This window comes from Triticum urartu, chromosome 7 (assembly GCF_003073215.2).
Source record: "Triticum urartu cultivar G1812 chromosome 7, Tu2.1, whole genome shotgun sequence".
Classification (NCBI taxonomy): domain Eukaryota; kingdom Viridiplantae; phylum Streptophyta; class Magnoliopsida; order Poales; family Poaceae; genus Triticum; species Triticum urartu.
The window spans coordinates 686,904,221-686,921,449 of NC_053028.1; the positions used below are offsets into that span (position 1 = coordinate 686,904,221).

The following is a 17,229-nucleotide window of genomic DNA, read 5'->3' on the forward strand; positions in this document are numbered from 1 at the left end:
CGAAAAGCCTAACGCCCACACGTGTGGGCGTTTGCACCTCGCCCACACGCTTGGATCCGCATCCGTGTGTGAGCGCACGAATCTTGGCATGTTTTAGTGCCACGTAGGACTGGGCTGGTGTGTGGGCATTCATCCGGTCGCCCACACGGCCGTTTCACCACACGGGAAGGGCTGGTGTGTGGGCGTTCAATAGTTCGCCCACACGCCACTTTCCACTCACGCACAAGGGCTGATGTGTGGGCATTTGCCATCTCGCCCACACGCCCGTCTCATCTCCCACACCCAAGTTGCCACTTGCCATGTGTTTTGCAGTGCACATGGCAACTGCCCTAGTGTGTTTTATAAGTAGGTGGCAACTCTCACTTTTTTCTTACCCGGACATCTCAGTTGCCATGTTTTTTGCAGGGTACACGACAACTGCCCTAATGTGCTTGTAAGAAGATGGCAACTCTCTCTTTTTTACCTGAACATGTTGTTTTGCCATGTCTTTTTGTAGCACTACACGGCAACTGCCTAGTGTTAGTAGGTGGCAACTTCGAAGGTTTTTAAATCATGGCAACTGTAGTAAACCAGACCATACATGGCAACTGCCTAGTGTTAGTAGGTGGCAAACCCCTAAAGTTTTCAAATCATGGCAACTATAGTAAAGCAGACCATACATGGCAACAGCCGCAGTTGCCCAAAAATGGCATCTTGAACTTTTGACATGAGATGGCAACTGCAGTTGAGCAACCATGGCAACTGTAGTTGTCCGACATGGCAACCGTAGTTCAGCGACATGGCAACTGCAGTTAAACGAATATGGACTAGGGTCTGGACCATGGCAACTACGAGCAGGGGCGAATCTACTAGGGGGGCTTTAACAGGCTTGAGCCCCCCCTCCAACACTGCAAAAAGAATATTTACTACTAATCTCAAGGCCCAGTCCAACCATTTGACAGCCCAGCCCAACATATGTTCATATGACCCACGCAGCGCAGCCCACCCTGCATTTTGCCTGTAGATTCGCCACTAACTACGAGCACGCGGTGACTGTCACGCGGGGCATGGAGGACCACGAGGTACGAGGCCTGACGTACGGGGCGTGTGGGCTCTATCTTTTTTCGCCCACACGCACGTGTGTGAGAGGGGTCGGGAGGGAAAAAAAGAGATGTGTGGGCATTACTTGTTTTGCCCACACGTAAGTGTGTGGGTTGTTTCTCTTATACACCACACAAAATGTGTGGGCAGACTCCCTAACGTCCACACGTGTGGCACTTATCGGCGTCCATAATTTATTGGTGGCCGTCTCTTATCTCTCCCAGGCATGTAGGAATAGAAAGACCATCTCCCTCTGGCGCCTCTACTTTTGCCATCGTGTTAGTCCATTAGAATCCAATGGCGACTCTCTCGCTCAAGCCTTCTCCTCCACTTTTCCATAAATTCCGTTCTAGCCATCTCCTCATCTGGCAACTATTGCGACGTTTCCTCTCGACGTTATGACCCATCAGCGCTGCCGCTTCTCAGTCCAGATGATGCCTCTCCCGACGTTCTTCTTGCATGAGTTCCTGCGAGGAGCAGTACGGCTAAGCAGATGGAGGTGAGATGAGGGCTCGATATGTACCTGCAGCAAGGAGATGATGGGCCTAATGTTACCAAAGTAATAGATATCCTCCCTCCAATGCCATGGCAGGCCGCAGCTGTCCTCTCGAGTTCTATCAAATTCGCTCTTCGCTTGAGATTCTGCCACCACAGGTAGCACATCGTCCCCCCACCTCTTTTCTCTCCCATGATCTAATATGATTTTCGGTTGGATTGACCTCCATTGTTTTTCCAGCTGTGCATGTTCGATCATGGAGGTTGTGTACATGCGTGTTGCCATGTTTCGGTCAATCGAGCAGCCTTCTACATAGACATCTGCTAGCTTCCTGAAGGATCTCATCAGGAAAGAATCAAGTAGCTCAAGTCATCATGGCGCCACAACCCTGCATGAAACCGACACCAGTGCGTTTTTCCTTCAGTTCTCCTCCCTGACCTCGGCTACTTCAAGTTTTCCTATCCCCTATCTTTGTGTATGTGAACAACTCCATTGCAGATTGTGCACACGAGCGAGCAGATTTATGTGCTTCCATCAGCCGTAGGGCTGCCAGGGTCCTGGCGTCCTGCGAGAGCGTCCAGCGCTTAACGCAATCAAGTAATATGGCAGCCACTTCCCAGTAGTTGGACCAACGAACAATTACATTATGTTATATTCTTTTGCATTTGATCCGCTTCCTGCATTGATCTGGAAAAATGATCGAGGCTGGGAGCACAAGGTGACCGCATGGTCGGTAAATACAATTGGCTGCCGGAGACCAGCATTATTTTTTGTGACTGCTACAGTGTTGCTATGGTTGACCCCCTATTGCAAGAGAAACATAGCAACAACAACCCTGTTTGTCCAGGTATGACACCATCTGTGTCCACTGATGTGGTTGAAATTTGACACTACTGCAGGTACTCCTCAATATATGTATGATTTTATCGACTGTAGTTTGTTTATGGATGAAACTGGGGGTCACGTATGCATGCCTCATGGTTATGTATATTTATATAATGACAATACGTGTTGAACTGGGACTGTTTTTTTGTTAAAGTTGGTAATATTGTCCGTGCATAAGCTCTTTCTCTTTTATTATTCTATAAAAAAGGTTATTTCTCTTCATTCCTTCTTTCCAAGAAAATCGATGTAATCAACTGCTTCACTAAAGAATTTAAAGCCATGAATAGATTTATACAAGCGTAATAAGTTTCCAATTATTAGTCAGATCGCTATTCTGTGGCTGCCACTTCCTACATCTGCACATATACATCCTAGATTGTGCATGGTATATATCTTCCAGGCAACATAAGCAAAGTATAAATCTTCATACACTAACAGCTGCTTCCATATTTATATTTGAGCTTATAGGCACACTTATACTTCTTTGACGTATTGAGTGATATAATGTTGTTTTGCATTGCTGCCCGTAAAATCTGAAGGAATTTTTTTTGCGTGTAAATCTTATGGAAATTTGTGTTTGTTTTATCCCTTGACGAGTATACTGAAGGGCATTCATTTGAACATGCGAGGGATTTGGACTTTATGACGTGATTTAGTTTTAGGTTCATCAGCGATGGTACCGTGAAAATAATAAATATTGGGAGCAAATCACAATTTATAATGATTTGATTGACACTAATAACGAGAGTGGCTAGGTCACCATTGAAATTGCTGGAAGTAACCGATGGAATTATGTGCATATAAGGGTTAGTTAAATGTTGGTTTCTACTTCATGTCAGGTCCATTGCTCCCTATGCAATGCGTCGTGGTCCTTTTGTCCAGATCTCATCGGCATGCACTTTCATTACAAATGTGCATAAAATTATTTATTGATTGCAACATTTGTTTGGATATCGAATGTCATTGCCTTTCCATTATTGTTTTGCATATGCACACTCGCTACCTACAAGTTGCGCTTGATTGTTCTGTTCACTCAGATATGTTTTGTAACAATGCATCTGTTTCTATTATTGTTTTACTTTGTCACATTTCATAAATATTGTGTAATTAGACCTTATTCTTTTGTTTCCTTCTAATCCATGTCTTATATATTTTCTGATTTTTGGTTCTCTACACGTCACCCAGTTAATGCACATCATATCGGTTATTTGGACATGTCATAATTCAATGGTTAGGCTGAGCCATGGAGCTCATTTTTTAGGCGATTATACCTAGCTTGAAGTGTTCATTCAAGTAACCTTACTGTGTTAACAAAATATAGGACCTCTTTTATTTGTAGTAGTCAAAAACACATGGAAGAGAAAACACATGTATTATTAAAATCACGTAAAACTATGTTTCTTTGAAGCGTATAAAAACAATGAATAGTTTGTACGGGTCAGGATTTCTTAGAAATGCTCCGATCCTATGAAGTGTCATGTAAAATAAACCTGATTTATTGTAAATATTAATGTCCACTACATATTAAAAAATATTTTTATTTCTGGATTAGACAAAAATTAATGATGTGTGGATCTAAAAGAGCACACTGTAGATAAAAGTAATGCACACATTTTTAATATAAACCATTTTTTAACTTTTATACATTCTTACTGAATCTTCAAAATGCAATTTCTTTCTTCTTTTAACCGATCTTATAGGAGTCATTCAGGGTTTCCACACAATGTCATGGTATATGACGCAAGTATGTTTTGAGAGAGTGGATTTGGGAAGCATAGCATGTTTCGACTCACACTATAAATAAAAGAAATTATATGCTTCTTATTGCCGTGGAAATTTATTTACTTTTCATGTACTAGGTTTTGGTACCAAATAATTTCCTGTCCAAGGTGATAACAAATATTCATTTAATATTTTTCCAATATATGTAAAAGTAAGCTAGCCCGTGCGGACGCACGGGTTGATGACTAGTTTCATCTAATTTGGCCCCTATTGCCTAAGATAACTGATTAAAAAAACAAGTGGCAAATTTAACTAAATTGGCACCTATATTTTGCCAAAAAATAACTTATTACAGAAAAACAAAAGCATCTAGCTATCCATGTACAGAAAAAATAACAATAAAATGGAGCATTTCTTTCCAAGCATCTAGCTAGGTCATGCCAAATCTTCAGAGCTATCAACTTGCGTACTAAATCAAATAAATCAAAATGTTCTATAAATCAACTAAATCAACTAAATCAAAATGTTCTAAATCAACTAAATCAAAATGTTGCATATGAACTAGCCTACTAAATCAAAATGTAGCAGGGAGGAGGGTTGTGGATGGAGGAGGGAGGAGGGAGAAGGAGGGGCGACTGGAGGAGGGAGGAGAGAGTAGGACGAAGGAGGAAGGCGGAGCGAGGAGGGGTCGACCGGCGACGAACGAAGGAGTGGAGGGAGGACGGAGGAGGAGGGCGGTACCGTGTCCAGTGAGGAGGAGGAGGTGACGACGGCGCAGAGGGAGGAGGAGTAGGCGAGGGAGGCCGGCGGGGCCGAGGGCGACCGGCGGGGGAGGACTGGCGCAGGGGGTTGAGGGGGGAGATCGAGTGAGTGTCAGTGTGAGTGGATCGAAGGGAGGAGAGTGAGGGGTGGAAGATAGAATGGCTTAGCAGTAGCGCGCTATAGGGAAAGACGCTACTGCGAAACGACCTAGCAGTAGCGCCTTTCACTCAGAACGCGCTACTGCTACATGTCAGCATGTAAAAATAAACATAAAAATACATTGATCATCAATGATCTTTTTGTGTACAATCTGATTTGTCAACATGAGTCCTCACCGGTTTAGGAACCGGTGAAGACTCATATTGCGGCTACAAATTCTATACATAGAGTTCAAAGAAGACCAAGTGCTTGTGATAATTTGAGAAGTAACATATTTAAGGTGGTAGAAACCCTCTTCGCGGAGCGAGGTGTGACTATTTTTTAGTAAACTTAGTAGTAGCGGTTATTAGGAAATGCGCTATTGATATGATCTGTAGCAGTAGCGCTCTTCGTATTAACGCGCTGCTACTAGAACTAGCTTCGCAGGGGGGTGGCAATTATAGCAGTAGCGCGAGGAGGCGCGCTATTGCTACTTTTATTTTAGCAGCGTGTTCTGCTGGAGCGCGCTACTGCTGTATAGCAGCAGGGCCTTATTTTAAAACATGCTGCTGGTAAGATTCTGTGTATAGGCTTTTCCTAGTAATGAAACCTAGACAAATCTTGAGGAAAATGGAGTTTGGACAAGGAGCTTCGAGAGGAGAAAGCTTAAGTGTGGCTCGGGCATTTCATCGAACACCTCATGTGGATAGGAGGTGAGCTAGAGCACCACAAAACTCTCCAACGGCCGGCCAGGAAAACAGAGGAGTGCAGTGCTCTGCTCGGGTGAGGGGGTATATATAGGCATCTGATTGGTCCCGGTTCCTCATTGGTCCCGGTTCGTGGCTGAAACCAGGACGAAAGGACCCTTTTTGGTCCCGATTCCAGCCACGAACCGGGACCGATGGACCCACAACCATTGGTCCCGGTTCGTGGCTGGAACCGGGACCAATGCCCCACGAGGCCCGGCCAGCCCCTTGGCTTCATGAACCAGGACCTCTGCCCCCATGGGTCCCGGTTTGTTACTGAACCGGGACTAATGAGTTGGTCAGGCCTAGACCAAAGCCCTGTTTTTTACTAATGCACGCGTCCTTAGCATAAAGGCAAGTGCAAGCACCTATTTCAACAACAACAGTATTGTTGCAAATCTTGACGGCGAACGACTATTGTGATGTGACGCAGCTTCGTTTTATAGAAATATAATCCTGTAACAATTCCTCTGTTGCCATAGAAAATACAACAAGATGGTTGTTGCAGAAAAATTCTAAAAATATTATGCAACAAGATGTCCGTTGCAAAAAATTCCGCAACAAGATGTCTGTTGCCAGAAATTTTCGCAACAAGGCATTTGTTGCAATAATGGATAGGAACACTCGGCCGCTCGATGCGTCAAATCTGACGGCTTGCGCCCGGCCGATCTTTTAAAAGATCAGCCCGCGGATGCATAGCGTGTCCCTTTGATTATTTGTCTTTTCCTAAGACTATTTCTAATCATTAGTTTATTGTTTCTTTTGCGAGGGTTAGTCATTAGTTTATTGTTAAAGAACAACCAAAGAAACACATGGATTCTTTTGGGGGGAGGGGGGGCACTTTAAGGTTCCACACAGCCGGGGCACAGTAAGATCCATACGCGTAGATTGCCGCAGCTTATTTCCACTATGAGTTACTTCCTACGTTCCAAAATATTTGTCTTTTTAAAGATTTTAAATAGATTACCATATACGGATGTATATAGACATATTTTAGAGTGTAAATTCATTCATTTTGCTTTGTATGTAGTCATTTGTTAAAATTTATAAAAAGGCAAATATTTAGAAACGGAAGAAGTAGGTCTTGTGCATGCATTATAAGTACGATCAGAATTTATGACATGACAGCCTGCATTTTTGTTTTTACAAAAACATGGCAGGTGTTTTTAGATCTAAAAAAACACATGACAGCTTTTTTTAGGAAAGACAGTCAGGCTTTATTAACACATGACAGCTTGCAACCAAAATTTCTTTTTGAGGTGACCCATAATAAATGTGTTCACATCAATCACGTCCCGATGGGCCCGCCCATCCGCACGGCCCAAACTCAGCCCATTCGCACTTGGGGCCCGGTTGGGATGGACACGCTCGCCGTGCTGCCCCTGCCTGTCTGACACTGACGCCGGAGAGGACTCAGGGGAGAGAGAGAGAGAGAGCGGGGATGCCGGAACTTCCGGAGGTGGAGGCGGCGCGGAGGGCGCTGGAGGCGCACTGCGTGGGCCGCCGCATCACGCGCTGCGCCGTCGCGGACGACTCCAAGGTCGTCGTCGCCGCCGCCGGGCGCGTGGCCTTCGAGCGCGCTATGGTGGGCAGGACCATCGTGGCCGCGCGCCGGAGGGGCAAGAACCTCTGGCTCCGCCTCGACGCCCCGCCCTTCCCCTCCTTCCAGTTCGGTCAGTACCCACCACTACCACCACACGACAGTTTCCCGGACCTACCCTGCCTCTGCTTGCTTTGCCAATTGCAGTCTTGTTCTGCAGTAACTCGCTGGAGGTGCATTAGCTTGATTGGCAACGATTTATGCTCGATTCCCATAGAAATCCCATGTAGTGTCAACATGAATTCGCTTAATTGCTCGCTGATGATATCCCAATGACAATTGCTGCCGATTACTGTCCTCCAAAAGAGGCAGAGTTGGGAAAGGGGGAGATATTTTGGCTTCAGCAAACACCGAGGTTGACATGAACATACTCTGGCTTTGCAGGAATGGCAGGTGCGATCTACATAAAGGGCGTTGCCGTCACAAAGTACAAGAGGCAAGTACTCTTTTCCGTTTCGTATCTCACTGTTGTTTCACTAGGATAGATTATTACTTGTACAGTTGGAGCTCATAACGAAGCTTATGGATGGTTTCAGATCAGCTGTCAACTCTGAGGACGAGTGGCCCTCCAAGTACTCCAAATTCTTCGTCGAGGTCAGGAGCCCAAAAAACAATGTGCAGATTCTTTTCAGTTATTCTAAACGCGGAGTTATCTGTGGTAATGTGTTGCTTTTGCGGCAGTGCTTGTTCAAAATGGTGAACTTCAGGTGTGAGCTCACGAGTTGAAAGTGGCATGAGTCACTTCTCTTGCAAACTTTTGTTGGTTAATTTGTAGAATAACCGTGGCTGTAGATAAGCAGGAAAGGCAATGTTTCAGTAGCCCATATCTTTCAACACACCAAGCTTATAATAAACTCATGGACAGAGATTCTAATGTTCATCACCCGCTCTTCAGAATTGGGCATGTTCCGGGGAATGCCAGCAAAAATAGGATATGGAGGCCCTGGCTCATTCGCCAGGAGTAGAGCTAGCACACGGAAACCTGCGGCCTGGCACAAATAGCCCTCATGAGATTAAGACACTTAATTCCCTTGTAATAAAAGAAATTATATCATCAATCGTTGGCCAAGTTTGGAATTTCCGCACTAGTTAGTCCCTCCTGAAGATGGCTAGGAAGGAGCTCTACGGCTTGGAGTTATCATTGATGTCTCTAACCTGTTCACACTGGGAGCCAAGCCTCATCTGAAGTTAGTTTTTAACTTTGATGTGCCCAACCTTTTAAAATTTATGCATTGTACAGCTTGATGATGGCTTGGAGTTTTCCTTCACTGATAAGAGGCGCTTTGCAAGAGTTCGGTTATTTGATGATGTAAGTGCTTTTATTGCTTTCTCAAGTTCAGTTTAAATTATCTGGAGGCAAGGCAAGAGTTCGGTTGTTTTCCTTTAAATTTTATAAAAGTTTGCTCACTCAAGTATTGTTGGCAGCCTGAAACTGTACCTCCAATTTCTGAGTTAGGTCCAGATGCGCTCTTTGAGCCGATGTCTGTTGATAATTTTGTGGACTCACTGAGCAGGAAGAAGATTGGAATAAAAGCTCTTTTACTTGATCAGGTGATCATCGTTGAGTCGATAGAAATTATTGGCTTTACAATTATGTTTTCCTATGATATACAGAATTAACTTGTTCTTTTTCTGATAATACCATAATTGACATCTTGTGATTGTTTTTATGAGCAGAGCTTCATATCAGGCATTGGTAATTGGATTGCAGATGAGGTGCTTTACCAGGTATTGGTACAGAAATTTGTGAGGCTTGCACCAAACGAAATACCTGAACTTTGAATTTGTTATGGGCCTGGAAATGTACGAACGCTAGGACTAAGGGTTGGACACTCATCCTTGGATGCTAGAGGCCTGATTGTACAAGAGGGGATGGGACCAGGAATTCATTTTGTCATGCATTGCCCCCCTCCAGCTAATAATTCAAAAAGGAATTAATAGCCATTCCATGGACCCTAAGCAATCTGATCTTATCCCTAATAATTTCGGCTAACACACACCTAGGAGTCTAGGAAATAAATCTGCTACTGTTCAATAGATAGAACTGCTGCATCTTCTGCACTTGTGTTTCAGTGCGGCTTGGCCATAACAAAATTCATGTTATTATTTGTAGTCGAAAATCCATCCATTGCAGATTGCTTCTAGCCTAACAAGGGAGAGTTGTGAAGCGCTACATCAAAGCATCCAAGAAGTTAGTCTAACTTTACATTGTTTTGAGTAACTGTACTGCACTACTGTATACCTTGCAGAATACTTGTGTCTTGACCCAAAAATTTATTAGGTTGTGAAATATGCTGTCGATGTTGATGCTGATTGTGATCGCTTTCCTGTGGAATGGTTGTTTCATCACCGCTGGGGCAAGAAGCCTGGTAAAGTCGATGGTGAGTTTCTAAAGGAAAAAAATGATAGTCTTGAACATGGTCACATCCATTATTTGGGAAAATTGGCCACTGATGGAACTCGTCGTAATTTTGCATTTCATAAGATGAACTGCGGCAATTATGCATGAAAATAGGAATGTCAGTAATTATGTGCTCCAGTTTGTTATCCTTTGGCCCTCATCAGATTTATCCAGTTTCTGGTTATTGCAGGAAAGAAAATTGAATTCATAACAGCTGGTGGCAGGGTGAGCAACACTACTTCACTATCACACTTTCTGCCATCCTAAATCTATCTAACCCTCTGATTTGTACTCTCTCTATTTAGACTACAGCCTATGTGCCACAACTGCAGAAGCTGACTGGGACCCAATCTAACAAAAAAGTAGTGTCTAGCCCAGGGCAAGTGAGCGAGGATGGTGATGCCAAGGAAGCAGGGACAGAAGTAGAAGTGGAAGCTGATGATGATTTGAAGCCAAGAAAGAGAGTGGCAACATTCAAGGCTGCCAAGGGAGAGCAAAACAAGGATGTCATAAGTGCCCCTTCCAAAATAAGAAGGAAAATTGCTGGCGGCAAGAAAAAACAAAGCATTGAACATGGCAGCAAAGATGATGTCAAGACTACAGGACCAAACAAAGCTGGTGCTGGTAGCAACGATGAGCATGGTTTGGACGAACCTGCTGCTAAGATGCGCAAGGTATCAGGCCGAGGTACAAGAAATTCGTCCAAGAATAAACCGAAGACTACCAAATAATTAATCTGGAAGAAGATAAAAGAAATTCAGCGTATGTTGGTTACACGTTGTCTAACGTTAATTTAGTGTAGAGTATGTTGGTTATGTGTTTTATACTACATTCCAGTGATTATGAAACCATTTGAAATTACTAGGCCTTGTTCTTTCCTTTAATTGTAGACTGTCCACTCGAGGTTGAAAAATGCACTGAAGCAACCGTAAAGAAAAAGGACACCTGCAAATGCCCTCACCATATCAGGATTTAGAGACCACAATAGCCGCTTGCCGCTTGAGACAAGATCTAGAAGTTGCCGAAGAAACATCATTGGAGCATCACCTCACGCAGTACATCCTGCAATCCATCACCACCAGAGCAGAGAGTTGGAGAAGGAGGACCATGTTGCAGAACAACATGGAAGAAAATGTAAGCCGTCGCACTAATAGACAGCCAATTGCACTCCTTGATAGACACACCAACTGCCAAGATTCAAAGAGAACCAACAGCCAACAGATCTTGCGACAAAAACTCTCACAAACCCTTCTTCGAGGCCGGATCAGACTTCATCGAGGTAGGAGATGCCAGAGAGACCTTATTTCAACACGCCATCATCTCCACCACCTCATCGATGTCGCCAGGGGAACAAAACCTAAGGAAAAGATAAAAGAAATAGATGAGTCCCCCTCCTCTTGCTGCCGACCGACCGAGGCTGTCAGATGGGGGTAGGAGGGTTCCAATACCAATGCTTTGGCTCATCCTGCAAACGTTTAACTAGAGTTTATTTAAAAATCTGGTCGAACCCCAAGTCGTATGGCCTAGCGACGCCCATTTGTGCAATCTTTGGTTGCCAACGATTCTGCTCGACTCCTTGGTTAATGGAATGAGCAAATTTCTAGTTTAAGAAAATATATATCTTTGCTAGTTTACCGAAAAAGGATTTCCCCGCTTTGTATTTCAAAGCAACCAACAACGATCACAAGCAAATGCTAGGGCGAGCAGCACATCAAGCCCAAAAAGGGAAGAAAAAACAAATGCCAACAACGGCAGCTTGACAAAGCGCGGATGACTCGCCACCTCTACGCCCTCCGGAATTGACCCACCACGAAACAAGGCTCCGTTTTGCCGCGTACCAAGCAGCACCTCCCAGAAGGACTGCGGCGCCGATGACGCTGCTGCCCAGACGTGTCCTAGGGTTTCCCTCGGCACGCAGAGGAGAGTGGGGGATGAAGACCAACGACACCCTCCAGGAAGGAATGGCGGCACCCGCAGGCGTCACCGCATTGGAGCCGGAAGAACCGACAAAGATGTCTCCTACCCTCCATACCTCACCGCCCAATCCGGACCAGAGCCAACCAGCCAACTCATCGCCCACCAGCATGCGCCACTGCGGTCGCGACGCCACCCACACTGCCTCACTGAGCACACCACCATGAGGCCAAGAGCACGAGGAGAGAAGCGCCGGGCGGTGGGAGCAGCAACACTGTAGCCACGTGGGAGGGAAGCACCTCCACCACCGTCGTGCGGGAGGCTCGTGCCTCTGGCACAGTCGTGGTCGCCGTCCGAACGCGGCAGCAGGGCATATCAGGCCACCCTTGGCACGGCCAGGCCTGAATCGGGGCCTGCTAAGCCCCGCCAGCCACGCTGCAGCAGGGCGGCACCAGCTCCACCGACCTGCCCAATGCCGCTCCCTCGCCTACCGGAAGCCACGCCGCCGACCCGCCAAGACCCAGATGGGGCCCAAAGGGCCTAGATCTGGGCCGAGCAGACGCCGCCGCGCCACCCTGCCGCCAACGACGACGCCATCGCCCAACCGATCTCCCCCGCCGCACCAGGATACCCCGCCACCACGCCGGACCGCCGCCGCCTAGGAACAACCCCCGACGCTGCTCCACCCTGCGCTGGAGAGCAACTGAGAGGGGAATGGCCAGGGGCCGCCACCGCCAGCGTCGCCCAGGCCAAGCCCGGCGGCAGGCTTTGGCGATGGCGGCGGGGAGGGAGGGTGAGGGAGAGCTGGAGGAAGAAGGGCCGGGGCACGGCTGGTCGCCCGCGGGGGCGATGCGGTCGCGAGAGCTGGGGAGGGGGGGGGTTAGGCGTATATAATCACTTGCATCCTCCTTCGCTAGTTTCCATCTTCCTTTTATAGCCAGAGTGGGATCGAGATAAGGATACTTAGGTGTCAACCCAGCAGATCGCCATTCGTTGTTGATCCAAAGGTGTAGAAAATGGCCATGTATTTTAAAAAAGGCATCACGTCAGCGTGATGTCAAACTCTAGCCTTAGGATGCCACGTCTGCTCTTCGTCTTCCTCCCGACTCCTTGACGCTTCTCTTTCCCCACCCCACACCCATCGAGCCCACCACCTCCTCCACCGCCGAATTTGCCAACGACCTCAGACCCACTAGCCTCGCATCCCAATAAGGTCTTCTTCGAATGCCGTCTTGGCACTCATTAACCCTCTACCACCCTGTGCAATCTCACCCCCGCAGGTCGTCGGCGTCGACCTTTTGCCCTCATCACCTCTATCGTTCACCGACACCGGGCGCCGCGCTAAGTCAAGACGGCGACACGAGCTTCATAGTTTTTTCCTAATATAAGAAAATTAGACAACGTATATGTCTATTTGAAATTACATATACCACACATCAACGCTGGGCTGGGTTTATACTTGCAACAATAAAAAAAAGACCGGAAGGGGAATGTTGGTGGAACCTCGTACTACTTACTCAGAGTAGTGGTCGACTGGTGGTCACTCATCAGTGTACTGCGTCAGTCCCCACTCCACACCCATAATTCTAGGGTTGTGTCACTCTCTCCCGTCGGAGAGGTGAGATCCGGGCGTCGATGGAGGCGAGCTCGGGGCCTAGCCGGAGTTCCAGCCAGGAGCCGGATGGCCCATGCGACGGAGAGGACCGCCTCAGCGCCCTCCCCGACGACCTGCTCCTCGACGTCCTCGCCCGCCTCCCCTGCGCCGCCGCCGCCGCCCGCACCGAAGTCCTCTCCCGCCGGTGGCTCGGCCTCTGGGCCAGCCTCCGCCAGATCGTCTTCCGCGGCGTGGCCCTCCCGTCGCTCGAGGCGGCGCTCGGCCGCGTCGATCTTCCCCTGCCCGCGGTTTCCCTCATCAAAATCCGCGTCCCCATCAAGCAGCAGCGTCCCCATCAACCCGTCCCCAAGGGCAAGGAGCACTGGAGAGACAGCGCCGGCGTCCCCATCAAGCAGCAGCGTCCCCATCAACCCGTCCCCAAGGGCAAGGAGCACTGGAGAGACAGCGCCGGCGTCCCCATCAACTCGCTGCTCCGCGCCGCCGCGCGGCTCGACCCGGAGAAGCTCGACTTCCGCATCCCCTCCGGCATAATCGAGCGTGCCCTCGCTGTCGACCTGCCTTGCTTGCCCCGCGCCACCTCCATCGCGCTCAACTTTTCCTCCCTCTTCTCCCTCGCCGCCGTGCCGGCCGGCGCCGAGTTCCCCGCACTCGAGACGCTGTCCCTGGCGCAATGCACCACCAACCTCGACGGCTTGCTCGCCTGCTGCCCGCGCTTGCGCACGCTCCGCCTCAGCAGGGCTGTGTTCCTTGACTGCATCATTAGGGTCGTCAACTCGCCTCTGCTGCAGGAGCTTGTCGTGGAATGCGAGGCCAGATTGACACAGCGTGTCGTCATTGTTGCTCCCGAGCTTAAGCAATTGACCACCTCATTTACAGCGGTGGTGGCGGTTAACATCACCGTCTTGGCGCCAGTGGTGGAGAAGATTTCATGGCAGTGCTGCTACTTGGGGCCGTGTATTGTGTTTGGTGTTTGGAGCCTCAACAAACTGCGGCTACAGTCGGCGGAGAGACAAGGAGAGCCAACGACGCTGTACATTTATGCCTGCGTCGTGCGTCCCTTCTACTGTTCAATCTGCTGCAAGCTCTGACTAAATTAATTTTATGAATGATAATATCTATATCTTGTTGGCAAATTGTTTTTTCAGGACCCGTCTCCTTTTCGCGCTCAGGTGCACAACTTTAGGCAGGAGATACAGAGGCACATGGTTGCTGCCTTCTCCGTTTTCGAGCTGCATCTCACAGCCAAGGGGCATGCTTTCGGAGCGGTTGTGGTTCATCTCCTTGGGATGGATCGAATTAGTACTGCTACTCGGAGGCTTAAGGTCGTCCTACATAGATCAGAGGTAATTCTCTGCTCTTATTATATATACCCCAATAATACATTGTATGGTTTTATTCAGATATACACTTTTGGTTTTAGTTGAAAGAAGTATGCCCGACACACTGTCCTTGTGAGTCTCCGAACTGGAGGTCCCAGGCTATCTCCTTGGATGCTCTCGAAGAATTGGAGTTCAATGGATTCGACGGAGCGGATCATGAGTTTGATTTATTGGAATTGATACTTGGATGTGCACCGATGCTAAAAAGAATGATTGTCAAGCTGTCCGAGGAGATCTCGGCAAGTAATGATGGATGTGCAAAGATAGTCAACATCTTCAAGCAGGCATGTTCTTCTGTGGAATGTGATGTTTATCACAGCTCGGGTGAGTACATATTTGGCATGCATTATTAGTATCTTCTTAATGAAGCACAGATATACTCCCTCCGTTTCCTAAAAGAAGTCTTATAAATTTTCTCGTATGTCAAACGGTGCAAAGTTTGACCAAGTTTGTAAAAAGGCCAGAGTGATACTAATTTTGTATTGTAGTTGTTGATAATTTTTCTTATGCAAGTTTGTTCAAATTTTGCACCATTTGACTTGAGATAAAATTATAGGCCTTCTTTTGGGAGACGAAGAGAATAACTGTTAATCATTGTGTAAGATTTGTCGAATATGTGTCGTTGACATGCCAATTATATAGTTTGGTTGTGCATCTCCAATTTATTAGCTAATTAAACATGTTATATTTCTGTTGAATTTGTGTGCTCAGACCCTCATATTTTTTATAGAAACTGAAACTGAATGGTGGATTGGATGATAAGAAAAAATCAGTATTTTTACTCATGCTTCCTTACCTAAATTGCTCTTTTGCATTTCACAATCTTCTTCATTGGTCTTGCCATTTTGTTTTGCATCTGTATTCGAGTTTCTTGGTTAGCTGAGGTTACCCATCCGAATTCATCGGCCTTGGGGTTTGCAACAAATTTTGGTTCCAGTTAAAGTTTATGCAGCAATTACTTTCTGTTGTCAGCTTGTATTATGTTTTATTTGCAGTTTTGCATCTGTATTCAGTAGCAGAAAGACAGTGCCCAGATAACCAAAGTTTGTTGTCTCATCTAAATTTTTCATTGGCCTTCGAGTTTGTTTCTGTTCTCAGCATATTGTGTTTTATTTGACAACATTCCTACACATATTACTCCACATTTGCTTGTTGTCATACTGACCGGAGCTTGTTTCAATTTGTCTCGTCTGCAGGGATAATGTACAGCAGCCAAAATTGCCCTTCCACATGATTGTCAACCTTAGGTCTGTCGATCCGTGGTGCACATTCACAAGATCATCCTTTGTTCTGTGGATTTGTCGCGCGCTGCGCATTGACAGGGTCTCGGGACTTTGCTTTGTTGCTTGAACTGGTCATCTGGCGTGTTCTTTTACCAGTGTACTGTACTAGCTATATACAAGGTGCACAGTTATATGTTGTGTGGTTTCTCTGACATTTGACTATTGAATTAATGCACTCTACCCATGTCGTGAATCGTGAGTCAATTACTCGAAGCTGACTATCATGTTAAGCCTATGGTTTCAGTTCCTATTTTGTTCTGTTTCATTGTCGTGACGACGACAGCTCTTTGTTTTCAGCGGGAGTGAAATGATCACCTTGCAGCTCTTTGTGCTTATAGCTATGGTTAGACGAACCAAGCGGCTCTGTGAATTAACCTCTGTTTCCTCTCTTTTCTAACTACTTCACCCTATATGATGGATTGAAGATGCATCTCTGTGTCACTTCTGTTTTAGCAGAATCTGCATCATCTTGTGTTGATGCAACAGGAGCATTGCGGCGACTCAGGGGCTGAGCTAGTGTGAGATATGCAGGGTGCTAGTTGATTCCTGGTGACACTCGTGCTTGAGTGCAATCTATGGCGAGAAGCTCTGATTGCTGAAACAACGCCGGTGGCAAAGGCTTGGCTGTTCGGCTTGAGTGAGGAACTGCGGCATGATGAGTTCGTCAAAGCGGTTGTACCACCGTTGCCAGCAGTCTGGTGGGCTCGGCGTCGACCGATTCATGTAGCTGAATTTCAATCTACGTTGTTGGCACATGCTTAAGTTGACACGAAGGACAGGACCCAGATTCCTCCATCAGGCCGTGTAAAATTTTGTAGCTCTCTTTTTTGAAGGGAGTGGGAGATATGTATGGCCGTGGATATTCGGCTTGAGCGAGGAACTACGGTAAGATGAGTTCGTCAAAGCGGCTGTAACGCTATGGGCAGTCTGGTTGTGCCTCTCTGTCATCAGCCTCCAGGTGTCTTCCTTAGTTGGTACTCTCAAGTCTCAGGGCCAAAGACAATGATTACTGCTTTAGTGAACCTTCGAACAGCCTTGAAGATTGTGTCTTCACCAATGTGGACATAGTCATCAATTGCATCAGCCGAACACCCATATGCCAAGACTCCAACAGTCGCAATGCACTTCATCAGAGGACTTGCACTTATCTCTCCACATGCATTTCTTCGGAGCTTGAACCAGTCATCATACCTCTCAACGGCTTTTGC

At 46.8% G+C, this 17,229-nt stretch overlaps 2 protein-coding genes across 3 annotated transcripts; both read left to right on the forward strand.

Annotated features, from left to right (window-relative positions):
• Nucleotides 1-7,173: 7,173 nt before the first annotated feature.
• LOC125521947 (formamidopyrimidine-DNA glycosylase) lies at nucleotides 7,174-10,691 on the forward strand. Of its 2 annotated transcripts, none has more exons than XM_048687016.1 (10): nucleotides 7,174-7,502; nucleotides 7,814-7,865; nucleotides 7,966-8,023; nucleotides 8,670-8,738; nucleotides 8,855-8,980; nucleotides 9,107-9,157; nucleotides 9,543-9,620; nucleotides 9,711-9,810; nucleotides 10,005-10,055; nucleotides 10,136-10,421. In XM_048687016.1, exons 1-9 carry the CDS (start codon nucleotides 7,271-7,273, stop codon nucleotides 10,031-10,033), a joined length of 795 nt encoding a protein of 264 aa, XP_048542973.1. In that variant the 5' UTR covers nucleotides 7,174-7,270; the 3' UTR covers nucleotides 10,034-10,055; nucleotides 10,136-10,421. The 2 variants fall into 2 exon arrangements, with proteins under 2 accessions (XP_048542973.1, XP_048542972.1); XM_048687015.1 differs by having other exon boundaries at nucleotides 7,176-7,502; nucleotides 10,021-10,055; nucleotides 10,136-10,691.
• A 2,617-nt stretch (nucleotides 10,692-13,308) lies between these two features.
• On the forward strand, nucleotides 13,309-16,248 carry LOC125524211. Its single transcript, XM_048689283.1, has 4 exons — nucleotides 13,309-14,408; nucleotides 14,505-14,702; nucleotides 14,780-15,062; nucleotides 15,935-16,248. Exons 1-4 carry the CDS (start codon nucleotides 13,380-13,382, stop codon nucleotides 15,970-15,972), a joined length of 1,548 nt encoding a protein of 515 aa, XP_048545240.1. The 5' UTR covers nucleotides 13,309-13,379; the 3' UTR covers nucleotides 15,973-16,248.
• Nucleotides 16,249-17,229: the final 981 nt, after the last annotated feature.

Bases quoted from the DNA above. Each gene is read 5' to 3' on its own strand.
- LOC125521947 (XM_048687015.1), top strand. From the start codon at position 7,271: ATGCCGGAACTTCCGGAGGTGGAGGCGGCGCGGAGGGCGCTGGAGGCG. The intron at 7,503-7,813 runs GTCAGTACCCAC...CTGGCTTTGCAG, and splicing joins CTTCCCCTCCTTCCAGTTCG to GAATGGCAGGTGCGATCTAC. The intron at 9,621-9,710 runs GTTAGTCTAACT...AAAATTTATTAG, and splicing joins TACATCAAAGCATCCAAGAA to GTTGTGAAATATGCTGTCGA.
- LOC125524211 (XM_048689283.1), top strand. From the start codon at position 13,380: ATGGAGGCGAGCTCGGGGCCTAGCCGGAGTTCCAGCCAGGAGCCGGAT. The intron at 14,703-14,779 runs GTAATTCTCTGC...TTTTGGTTTTAG, and splicing joins TCGTCCTACATAGATCAGAG to TTGAAAGAAGTATGCCCGAC. The intron at 15,063-15,934 runs GTGAGTACATAT...TCTCGTCTGCAG, and splicing joins TGATGTTTATCACAGCTCGG to GGATAATGTACAGCAGCCAA.